Source organism: Antennarius striatus, chromosome 23, assembly GCF_040054535.1.
Source record: "Antennarius striatus isolate MH-2024 chromosome 23, ASM4005453v1, whole genome shotgun sequence".
Classification (NCBI taxonomy): domain Eukaryota; kingdom Metazoa; phylum Chordata; class Actinopteri; order Lophiiformes; family Antennariidae; genus Antennarius; species Antennarius striatus.
The window spans coordinates 723,987-736,957 of NC_090798.1; the positions used below are offsets into that span (position 1 = coordinate 723,987).

At 42.3% G+C, this 12,971-nt stretch overlaps 1 protein-coding gene across 5 annotated transcripts in view; it reads left to right on the plus strand.

The window, feature by feature from the left end:
- Positions 1 to 12,971, plus strand: part of arap2 (ArfGAP with RhoGAP domain, ankyrin repeat and PH domain 2) — a 93,097-nt gene that overhangs the window by 58,275 nt on the left and 21,851 nt on the right. For all 5 annotated transcript variants that reach the window (XR_011034407.1, XM_068308128.1, XM_068308131.1 and 2 more), the window contains exons 16-18: positions 2,352 to 2,496; positions 7,255 to 7,357; positions 7,872 to 8,076. Coding sequence is in view for 4 of the 5 variants with exons in the window: in XM_068308128.1 (XP_068164229.1) it covers positions 2,352 to 2,496; positions 7,255 to 7,357; positions 7,872 to 8,076 (453 nt within the window). In the remaining variant the exon portion in view is untranslated. The remainder of the gene's footprint in view (positions 1 to 2,351; positions 2,497 to 7,254; positions 7,358 to 7,871; positions 8,077 to 12,971) is intronic.

A 12,971-nucleotide genomic window follows, 5' to 3' on the forward strand; every position in this document is an offset into this window, starting at 1 on the left:
TGCAATGGAGTGAAGTGCATTACAATTTTTTTCTGTCACCAAGACGACGGCGCGTCCTGTCAGATAGATTGGATTGGTAATGATTTTAAATACCAGAGTCCGTCACTCTCTCGTTTCCTGACACACAGGCGCACTCCTGCATGCACAGGTGCTTTTAGAGGCACAGGAGGAGTTTTCAGCCGCCAGATTGTGGTTTGAAGCAAAGTGGGGTCAGAAGAACAGTATTTTTTAAATGCCAAAGTAGGTAACAAAATATTAGGAGTTCTGCAGTTTCACATCTGTGAGCAGAATCGTGTCCAAATTCTTTATTTTTTTTTGTGCAAGAGAGGAAGAGAGAAGATAAGAAAAAGCCAGAAAGAGCCATACGGAGAGATAGAGCAAAGGGTGAAGAGAGCAAAACTGACATCCTCCTCTCCAAATGCTTATCACATCCTTTCTCTTTTAACAGTCAGTTGTAGACACTTCCTTTTTTTTATTGGAACTATATCTGTTCCTTCAAAAACATCACACACAGTTGGCAGAGGAATGCGCAATTAGCATATTCATGAGACGAATACAGTGGAAACTTTGGAGTCGCGAGCGACGGGGCGGGTGTGTGTGTGTGCGTGTGTGTGTGTGTGTGGTGGTGGTGGTGGGGGGTGCTGTTTGTGTGTGTTTGTTGCGAAACAAACAAAAAAAGCAGATGGCACGATGACTTTGAAAATCCAAAATTAGGTATGTTCTTATGAACTTCATGCTCATTGGCTATGGAAATCGCACAGTTAGACAATCATGTTGTGTGTTTTCCAGCAGAGATCATGTTTGGTGATTAAAATCTGTCGACACCCGTTCTTTTAATTTGGCGCGTTTGCATCCAGCAGCACTATCTGTCTTCTAACGGATGGTTTGGTCGCGGTGAGCAGGAAGGGAACACCCTGTCTCCGATTCCTTTGGTCCATGTGAAGACCTGTGCTTTTGTTTTGGAATTAAAGTCCACCAATTAAACCGCTTTTACTAATTTGGTGATGTTTCTTGAATCCTGACCTTTAGGTAGTGTCAACTCTGCGTGGTTTCGCTTTGAATCGAACACAACTTGGCGTTTGAGTGAAGAAAAAGCCAAGCGGAGGCCTCTGACACCGTCGCCTCCATCCATGTGTGAACGCTGGAGGAGTCGTCTTATCTGCAAACTTTTTAAACGATTTCTCGGCGGTGCCGTCGGTGGTTTGTGGAGAGTCATTAGCTGTGTTGATTAGCGCTGGAGTGGTGCTAATTGTTCATACACCAATCGCTGACAGACTCTAATTAATTTCTTTTTCTGACTCCACCAACAATAGCCAATTTGTTAAATTTTATCAATATGGAAATATATGACTCTACTCTAGTAATCCCATAGAGGCACCAGACATATTGATGGATTAGGGTTGCATAAGGAGAGAAAGATATAAATGGTTTTAATTAGCATCAGATCAGTTTACAAAATGTTTCCACATATTGCATATTTTTAAAGAGTGAGCTTATCTCAGTGTATTTACTGACTGCGTGCTGCTTACATAGGGACTGCAGAATTTAAGAGAATAAAAGGAATCTTTTGTTCCAAGCAAAAAGTTGACTCAATAAGAAAAACAATGCACTTTTTCAGAGTTTAAAAAAAACTTTGCATTTTTTGCTGCTGCAGCTTTACTTTGCCTGGTATTATTGGTGCGTGATGTCATCTGTGATTGATCATTATTGTGCATGACAGCAGACCACCAGAGGTTTTGGGGTTTTCACCAAAATGTAACTCAAACACTAAAGTAATCACAACAAAAAATACATATCAGAGTTCTTTTGTGTTATATATATTGTTTCTAGACTATTACTTTAATATTCATGCATGTTTTACTCTTATTGTTCATCTTACCCTGCTCCCATATTATGTATAATGGGACCTTTAGATCAGTTTTATCAAAAACTGATTTGGATTTTAGGCTGAGATGCTTATAGATGAGTGTGAGAATGGTGAAACTTTATTACACGACATTCTACCAAGAACAGAAATTTTGGGTTCAGTAGGAAAGCAGGACAAACACGCTGTGACAGATTCACTGGGAGATTTAGAGTGAATGAATGGGGACAAAGTAGCTTAATCTGATGACATAGACTGGGGATTACATCCTGTCTCGTGTCGGATCAGTTTTATTTATGCAGCGTGAAATCACACAATATGTTTTACCTGAGTCGGCTTTACGTCCACCAGATTTCAAACTTCCCCCAGCTGTCCAGAGACGTTTAAGTTGCTCTAAGTTGGAATCAAACAGCAGGGATGAAAATAAATAGGAGGATTAGTTTTGTGAAAGTTGGGGGAAAAATGAAAGTCTACCTGTTTCCTTCAGAAATAACCCGCCGCTGGTGCACTCTGGAAGGAGGCTTCCTCAGTTACTACGAGAGTGAACGCAGCCCGTCGGCCATCGGCAGGTTGGACGTGACCGAGGTGGTCAGTCTGTCCGTCTGCAACACGGAGACCATGACCGGAGCGGGGTATGAACACACACACACACACACACTCACGCCGACGATGAGGGGTTTATTTCTGTCTTCGTATTTGATTCTTTCAGATTATTTTCTCTACGTCAAACTTTAAAAGTTCTGAATCTGTAAAATCAGTAAGCTCAACTCATTATGGCTGTTGGAGTAATTAAAAGTCATAAATAACATCTGATATCAGCTAAACTCAGTGCATTAAGTCGTGATTGACACGTAATTAAAACATTTCAGCTGTTCATCCGGATAGAGAGCTCACAGTTACAGTACATGTTCACCGACACACACACACACACACACACACACACACACACAGACGTGCACACACACGCACACACACACACACACACACACACACACACACACACACACACACACACAGACACGCACACACTCCGTCTGAATTTGCATCTCACTTTCTAAGTGTTGGTTGAATGTGATGTAAAGACACACATGTCTCCTTTAAACACCTTTTAAAGACTCTCGTTTGGCGCGTTTGCAATTTACAGCAGCTGTTCACGTATTACATCGCCTCTCACACACAGATAAACAAAGATGTCCGCATAGGTTTTATGAGTGATAAATATATTATTTACTCCAGCGGAGATTTCACGGCTTCAGCGACCTCGCTTCGTTTATCCCTCAGATTATGGTTTAGTAAAGAAAGAAAAAAACTCCTGATTTCACGTAGAAAAGCATAAAGAGGAAACCTCCTTCCCAGCATCTGGATGGGAGTGTGTTTCTGTGTGTGTACACGTGTGATGAAGTGTGTGTGGAGTCTGGTAATGGCTCATGATTAAAGCATAAGCCCGTCCTTTAACGACAGCAGCAGATGCCGTGAGGAGGCTCCTATACTTTTATTCGTAAATGGTTTATTTGGACACATTCAAACAGTGGTGACAGGTTTACGATGATAATACCGTGTGTGTGTGTGTGTGTGTGTGTGTGTGTGTGTGTGTGTGTGTGTGTGTGTGTGTGTGTTTGTGTGTGTGTTTGTGCAAAGCAAAGCAACGCTGTGCTGTTTTTAGCATTGCTCATACATACCAGTTACAGGTCACGGCCCCGGCCCCCAGAAAGGCTATTATTTCTTTGTTGCTAACGCTCATAATGGCTGTTGGTTTCAGTAGATTAAACTTGGCCTCACTCCCTCCACCCCCCCCACCAGCGACGCCTCACCTCTGTTGCATCTGGCGCTCATGAATATTAACGTATGCAGATGACACCCTCCTACCAGCAGCCTATCGCTGTGCTGCAGGAGGCCATAGGTGTAGCTCCCATTAAACACAGCATTTGGGCAATTTCAGCGTGGCAGAGGACACACTGAACGGTAGCAGCGGCTTGACACATACGTATGAATATTACAACCCCCCACTCATAAGGAATTTATGCAAAGGGAGTGTGTCGGCTGGCGATAAGTCGAGGTTTTAAAAGGACTTTTCTTTTGACTCAATCTCAACAAGAGACTCTTAAGTCATTCCTGACCTTCAAATTCAACCGAAAACCATAGAAACGAACCCTTTGTGCTGTTTTCCTTTTTTTCACCTCTTCTCTTTCTCACCATTTTGACACTTTCACAAGTTCTGCATTTATGTGCTGAAGCTAAACGTATTGATGGAGAGAGAGGACAAGAGAGATGGCCATTGAGATATAGAAATACAGGTATAGAGATAGAAAGACAGATAAAGAGAGATAAAGAGAGATGAAGAGAGAAAGAAATATAGAGAGATATAAAGTTAAAGAGGATAGATAGCAGTGACTTTCCTCCTGTCTGCGCCATTTATGTGAGAGGCTGAGAAACAAAAACTAACAGAATGTACTGTTAACTAATTTTCATACGTATATATATATATACAGTATAATTTAATATAATATAATAAAAAGCTCACTCAGCCCACAATCAAAGCAGAGTGATCTGAGTAAAGCATCAAACATGTCCTGAGGCAACCTGTGGAGGTGCAGTATAATGTCTGTGTGGATGAGTCTCTGCAGCTGAAAACATAATTAGTTCAGGTGGGTGGTGCGTGGATGAGAAGACGTGACGCTGGTGCACATTTGTTTATCACTACAGTGAACTGGTCCGAATGTTTGAACGATGCACCTTTGAGAAACGTCAAAACTTTAGCACAGGGCTCAGGATAGAATAATTGCATATTTATAATATTACCATAAATAGCACATCAACACAGCTTTTATTACCTAGTTATTTTGAGAATACGTGAAGAAAATACATTTTTTTGAGGATCAAATAATACAAAAACGTAAAGTTTATCAGGTTTGTGGTTGTTGCCGTTGGGTTGAAATCATTTCTCAGTCTCCTTTTGTTTTTCTTGTTTGCATGAACTGAATCCTCGGGGTTCTTAGATGGACTAAACACTTGATTACTCTGGCCTTTAGTGAATGTCAATGAGTGAATAACGGTCCTATGAATCCATAAAGACGGGATGAAAACGTATTATTAGCTGCAGCGCTACACGCAGCATCCATTGTTCTCCTTCTGTCAGCGTTACCTCAGGCCTTCACTTAGCAGCGCTTAAAGCTGCCTGATAACAAACAGATCGTCGAGCAACAAGGACACTGTCAGCTCTCTGCAGTCATCACCTCATATTAAAAAAAAAAGTGTGTTTATCACAGCAAAAATCCTGCTGGAAGAGATTCATGTGTTGTGGACCCGCTGCGCTCGTGTGTGAATGAAGGTGTGGCATCAGAACGGGTGAAATAAAATAACGTAAATAAGCTCCTTCTTTCTGTGCATTTTCTGTTTTATTTATTGCTTCACTTAATGTCCTGTGTGCTTAATAACCGCTTTGGTGCATTAAACTGTACTGCTCCAGCGTCCTTCTGGGATCTTTATTAAACCGCGTGTCACCGTTACTCCTGTTGCTGCGATGGTGGGTTTGTCGTCTCACTTGTGTGTGTTTTTTTTGTCTTTTGTCGCCGTGCGCGGGCGTCCAATCCGGTCTCCACTTCAGAGATTAATGAAGTAATCAGAGATTAAAATTCAAAGCGAACGCCTGCATGACATTGGACACCTGGTGTCCCACTACAGAAAGAACTCCATCACATTCAGCGCTGTTCCTCTGAAGACGAGCTCCCCTATTATACAGTAATCAGGTTATTGTTGTGCCCCCACCTGATTGTTCCCACCAACCTGTTGTTCTGGGAGTGTGTGGAGTAAACATTCCAAAATAGACAGCAGGAGTTGTGATCAACAAGAAAACAGGAGAGAAGAGCAGGAAACAAGCAGAACCCCACAGACGTGCAGCATCTCAGCGACTTCCTGTCCCAGCGCCCCCCCTCCCTCTGGGAGCCTCATCATGGGAGCGTTCATCTCTTTTCCTTCACCGCCTTCCGTCCTTCCTTTATGAGACCGTTTGCCCTTCCCTCCGCCCCCCTCCCTCCCTCCGTCTCCCCCCTGGGATTTCCCTCTAACAAGCAACTGCACACCGAGACGAGACGAGGTGTGTGTGTGTGTGTGGGGGGGGGTCACCAGAGGGCATGCAAACACCCATGTCCCACCTGTTCCGATGACGTGTGAGAAAAGAGCGACTCAGTGCGGCGGTGACCCCCTCCTCACCTTAAACACCCACTGCCACTGCATGTGGAGCCTCCAGTGTGTGTTCAAACCATTAAGGTAGTGATACTCTAACCTCTGCCCCCCCTCCGAGAGGGAGACGCGTGGGGGAGGGAGGGAGGCGGGAGGAGGAAGAAGGAAGAGCAACAGAGATTAATAGCAGCTCTTGTAGTCCTGACAGCAGTGTGTGTGTGTGTGTGTGTGTGTGTGTGTGTGTGTGTGTGTGTGTGTGTGTGACATCCGGTGTGTGTTCATGTACGTACACCAGACCAGTCCCAGCTCCTCACCGACACTAATTGTGTAGAAGTGACTTCACAGCAGCATCTGTGTTAAGCTGTGACGTGTGAACGCCGTGTGAACGATACGATTGGCTCACGATAAAAGAAATGTCAGCGTTTGGATGATTCTGGTGAAAGGATGTGGAGAGAGTTTGATTCATTTGCTTGCAGATTAAATCTGATGGCAGGGAGTGAGAAAGGAAATGTGATGTGAGATTAATGCCACTAAAATTTGGCAAGAAGTTGTTTGGAAATTAGTGAACATGATTTTTATTGGTCATCAGCTGTTCTAGTCTGGTTCTGGTCCAAAGCTGAAAAATACACAGCACTGTAATCCCTCGCTTGTTCACGCTTCGAGATACACGGCTTCACTACATCATGGATTTTTATTAGGTCGTCACATGATACTGTACATGCATGCTATTGGCTGAAACACAGAAGTGCTTTAAACAGTCTATCAGAGTGTTTTAAAGGTAACACAGATAGAAGGTTGTTTAATATCAGTATGGGGGGGGTCAGAAATGTTTAATTTTTTTTCGCTGGGGGTCCTGGAACGCATTAACCGCGAGAAACGAGGGATTACTGTCGTCAAATGTAAAATACTTTATTGCAAGAATCATCTTCTTAAGGCGTCACCAGTCAAGTTCACTTCAGTCTAACTGAAGCAGGTTTTCCTTTTCTAAACCAATCTGTAATGGAGCTCGTCTCCACAGGTGCCTCCTACTGGTGCAGCCCATCATGAATGGTGCATTGTGGGCCTTTCAAACCTTTATTGACACGACTTCCTGGATCGATGACCTCCACATGAAACGCACACTTTGCACGCTGAACATGAAAGTTTTCCAATGTAAAAACGTCTGTATGAATTGTGAGCGTCCGAACGCAGTGACGGTCTCCTCCCTGTAGGGCCGTGTTCACCGTGGAGCTGTACCTGCAGACGGAGCGAGTCCTGATTATCGGCGCCGAGACGCAGGAAACGCAGCGCGACTGGATCCAGGCGCTCACTAAGGTGACACAGTTTGCGTACGGCGCGAACGCACTCGCAAACACACCCCCCCCCCCCTTTGTACGCCGTGGGGCGGAACCGCACACTCATACACACACACACACACACACACACACACACACACACACTCACACACACACACACACCTCCAGCCCCATTCTTGTGCTGCTTTCAGGAAGACAAGTGGTCCTACTACCCCCCCCCACGCTGACAGGATCTTGTACAAACGTCCTACATAAACACGTCCCGTTCCCTTTTATCGCTCTAATCCCAGGCAGATAGGAGGAGGTATATCCGCTCCGTATGTCCCTCCGTCTGCCCCACAGCCCCCCCCCCCCCGTGTTTCACTGAATTACACAACGATGGACAGACGGTCTGGAAGAGAGCTGGAGAATCAGAAATGTAGTCGAGTAACGATTCAGGGAGGGAAGGTTGAAGGAGGCGTCGCCGTCTGTCGTCACCATCTAAATGTGAACATTAAAGTTCTGGAGTGTTGTGGGTGCCTGTTTGTCCCCAGTGCTTCGTCCCGCCGCGGGTCGAGGGCCTGGTGCAGAGGGGCGCCGAGCTGATTGGTCGACTTTATTACAAGGAAGGTCACGACCTCTACCACTGGAGGGTGGGCTGGTTCGGCCTGGAAGGCTCGACGCTGCGCTTCAGCAAAGGAGACGAGGAGGAGGAGGAGGAGGAGGAAGTTCTTCACCTCAAGCAGCTGCAGGAGCTCAGTAAGCAGATCGTCTACGTGTGACCGTTAACGCTGCACTGACACTGAGGGTTTTGATCCGTTTGGTCTCCTGGGACAACCAGGATGCCTGAATGCTCGACTCAGGGATAAATAACATGACTAAACAGGAAACATGTAGGCTACAAATTACCCATAAAGCAACATTCTGCAAACATTCTGCATTTATGGTGACTCAAACGTGTCCACTTTGTGAAATGTATTTTTTCCCCTTCAGGTCAGTGTGCTGCTTCAGCAGTGATGTAATGATTGTGTTCCACTGATAGATGAAGCCTCTGGTGCGTTCTGGTGCATTAACATACGTATAAGATAGGTTAACACACGGACAAGAACCCCGTCTTTAATTCCCACAGCTTTAGCTCGATGGATCGACGTCAATCACACTTTTAAATATGCAATATTGAAATTTCTCACCCCCAAAATGATCAAATCTGCTGGAGCTTGTTGGCGTTTATTAGCTTTAAACTTCACTTCCCACCATTATGATAAAATATCCACAATTTCCTGCTGCTTGCATGTATAACTGCTTAAGTATTTATTTAAGTGTCTGATGATGTGCACCATCACCCAGATCTCTGGTCTTCAGGCCTGTTATAGAAGATTTTAGTAGGAAATCACTGAAGTTCAATATTCATTCATTCTGAAGGGGAAAGAATCTGAGTTTTCTGTGTGAGACGTGGCAGGAAGAGGATTTTTTAGAGGATTTAGTAGAATAAATAGAATTAGTAGAATAATAGAATAGAATAAGAAGAATAAATCATCAATGTGTTCTTGTCCCACCAGTTGCTTCCTCTGCCCCCCACCAACATGAGTGTTTGCCAGCCCGTCCACACCCCTGGTACCACCAGTTACTTTAAGGCTGCCCGTCACGCTGGAAGTTCACACGTTCTTTGGCAGATTGATCGATCGCACTAGCGATGTGCCAACAGAATGGGGGGGTGGGATGGATCACTTTAATCCATTAAACCTCGACGTGGATCAAATGCTGCCCCGTGTCCTCACCTGGGGCGGGGTAAAGAACTGCAGAAGTGCTCATTTTTATTCCCACTTTTCTCAAAGCATATTTGTCACAGCCGGGGAGCCGCCGGCTCCAGGAGGTTCCCCGTTTTGTTGGGGGGTGGGTGGGGGGGTGGGTTCTGCAGTGCTGAATGGATCCCTTCAGGAATCACAGCCTGTGACACGGGATTAGCTGTTATTTTCTCGGCGGTGACACCGCCACATGAAAGGTGCCCCCGTGTAGCAGCGAGGGGATTTAATGAAGACACTTTTCAATTAAAATCACGGCGTGTTTCCAGCATTCTGCACTTCAAACTGCACCAGGAGTTCACTGCGAGTGCGATGCAGCTTGTTCCCGTTTCATCTGACTTCAGGCTGGCAGTTATGATCATTTTCCATTTCTTTTTGTTCAACCTCCTGAAGAGATGTAATTCATTTTATCCCCGACCGCCTCCTTTGTTTATTCTCTTCATCGGATGTTTGCTCAGGACCAGTTTTATTGTCTAAGTTTATGGTTTCAAAGTCTTTTATCGATCTTTTTCAATGATTCAGCACTCGTCTGAGTTGGTAGTTAAAGTGTTTGATGTTGAAAAGTTCTTCGACATAAATTAGAAAGTCATTTCTTCGATGAGCTAACATCTGTAGCAGGTTTTCCTGAAAAGATTGTAAACACGCTGATCTGTAAAGTAAAATGAGAGGAAATGGAGCGACGTGATTGGTCGACGTTTCCCTCCAGAAAATTATCTTTTAATTATTTCAATGCTTTGGATTTTTCTTATTTCCTTTAGATGATTTATTCCAACTGCTCCGGCCGTCCAAATGCGAGGACAGATAGTAGAAGTGCAGTCCAGCACATTTAGTCTCCACATTTCAGACGACCCACTGATTTCATCTGGAAGTTAATGCTTCAGGAGTTTCGCCAAAACTGAACTCGGATCAGATGTAAAGGCCCACTGCTCCATGTCCAAGTTAATCCAACTAATTCAGTGTAGCTGCGTTTTAAAATCTTTACTAAACTGATATAGAAGAAAGTTTTTACTATTATAAATATCCTGATAGACTTTAGTTAGAGAGCACTGATGAGCTGAACGCTGATTTTTAGGAGATTTGTTTGCGAAGAAAACAGTTTTATGTCTTCATTTATTGGTTAGAAGTCTCCTTATGCTTTCACAGAATGCAAATAAAAAGGTATATTTGTGCGCTCTAGGAATAAGGATTGAGTAATCAGCCACTATTAGCTTTTATAACAGATCATATACGTCATGTCTGTGACAATAAATGTCAAATTATCTTAGCGGCAGGTTAGAAGTTTTACCATCAGAACAGAAAAGTTAAGTTTTTTAGGTGTGAGTTATATCCTGGTCGTTACACGTCTCAGTCAAATCAAATTTATTTCACTATAATAAATGACAATACATTACAATAAGATTTGATGTAAATATTTATTATTAGCCTACAAATAACTGGTCTGTCTGTGTTTTTTTTAATCTGGTGTCACATTATCGTTACACAAGTCAAAATAAAGAAGAGAATAAACCTCAATAATCCACCTTAAAATGAGCTCTGGCTCCACAAATCACCCTGATTTTACAGAGAAAGCGTCATGAAGCCTCTGCCAGTATAAATTAATGGAGAGAACAAAGCCACACATTCAGTTCCTTATCACACATATTAAGATATAAAAAGTTTCCCGCTGAGCTGTAAGATGGATAAAAGAGGATCGCTGTGCGATTGTGCAAACAACAATGACAAGTGTTGTGCATCTACCTGATAACACAGCTAATAAACCTCTCAAGTCAACATCAATCTCTGAAGTTCTCCCTTTACTTCTCTTGTTATTTGGATCCAAATTAAATTCTGTGCCCTTGAAAATCTGCCAAAGATGATAAAAAAAAGAGAGAAAATTATTTGCTGAGAGAAGCTTTTGGGTATTAATTGTATTTGTTGTTTGGTTGAAGATATAAAAGCCTAAACAAAGGAGTTTTTAACCAAAAAAAAAAAAAGTCACATTTTTTGCCAATCCTTTCTTGTGCCAACAATTAAATTAAATATCCTGCTGCTGCTGATAACCAGTGTTTTGACCAAAGCAGTGGATGCAGCGATTGTGTTTTTTGATGAAGTAGAAAAAAACCTTGTTATTCTTTTTCTTTGAGATGCGATGAATGTGAAATTAGCTTTTTAAAATAGTACAGAGAAAATCCAGCCTGCGGATGGGGCAGGGGTGAGGGGTTCTCACACGTCTACGCCTCTGAAAGGCTGTCAGAGGAGGGTTTCAGTATTATAATGCCAGAGGCGTATAAGGAGATTGACATGCTCTAATGTTCAATATGAACCAGCTCAACTTATCAGCACACAACCAGGACGGTTCAGAGATGATGTTTGTAACACGATTTCTATCGTTTATTCTCTCAACTCGTTCACTAAATAAGTTAAATGTGTAGCTGAAAATCTTCATAATGAAACCTGAAGATCACTGTTACACATAATATCATAAAGACAAAGTTAGAGAACACACACACTAGAGAACACACATGTTAGAGGTTGGTAAAGGGGTTCAGAGCTTCTATATCTGAAACAGGGATGTATGAATGATGCTGAAAGGTTTTCTTTTCTTTTCTCATTGAAGCAAAATTCAAATTTGTGATTCGACTTCAGATCCACACTGCCAACCTGAAGTCAAATTGGTGTGTGTTCAGACCAGGGGGGTCATTTTCACTGATGGCCACATCAGCATCACGGCTGTCCTCAAAGGACCAGATGTAACTAATAAATGTAACTAAATGTAACTCAGTGTAATGTAACTAAATGTAACTACTCCTTAATGTAACTAATAAATGTAACTAAATGTAACTCAGTGTAATGTAACTAAATGTAACTACTCCTTAATGTAACTAATAAATGTAACTAAATGTAACTCAGTGTAATGTAACTAAATGTAACTACTCCTTAATGTAACTAATAAATGTAACTAAATGTAACTCAGTGTAATGTAACTAAATGTAACTACTCCTTAATGTAACTAATAAATGTAACTAAATGTAACTCAGTGTAATGTAACTAAATGTAACTACTCCTTAATGTAACTAATAAATGTAACTAAATGTAACTCAGTGTAATGTAACTAAATGTAACTACTCCTTAATGTAACTAATAAATGTAACTAAATGTAACTCAGTGTAATGTAACTAAATGTAACTACTCCTTAATGTAACTAATAAATGTAACTAAATGTAACTCAGTGTAATGTAACTAAATGTAACTACTCCTTAATGTTAAATAACTGAATTTCTGACTGATTCTAGTTCCAAACATTACAGTTAGACAGAAAAAACATGTTTGTTTGTTTCTCTGTTCTAACATAAATCCTTTTCATTTGTCAGGTTATTAAACCCACAGAACTCCATCAATCAAGGATCAAACTATCAATCAATAAAGAAAAATAACATCAGACACAAGTCAGGACATTAACTTTGTTCACAACGTTTAGTCAGAGTTAAAATGGAATGAACTACTGCATTATGGGAAATGTAGTGCAGACTAACCTCATGTTAAGATGGCTCCACTGACTCCTGCTGTCCTTCTTGTCTCACACCTTAAATAATCTTTCCTCTTCCATTCTAAGTAAACGCTCCTGACTCCAAACAGACGCGTGTGCCCCCCCCCCCCACTGCTTTGCTCTTCCTAACACGTTTGTAAAGATGAATCCGATACGTCCGGACTCACACTGAGGTGCATTATTTGCCATGACTGATGTAAAACTGAAGCGATTACTTAAAAGAGAGGAAACCTGTTCGCTGGCAGCTAATGGATTGACTTTTTAAGTGTTCACGCGTTCCGCTGTGATGGAAATCAAATGTCAAAGCCGTATTGTTTCCAAATCAG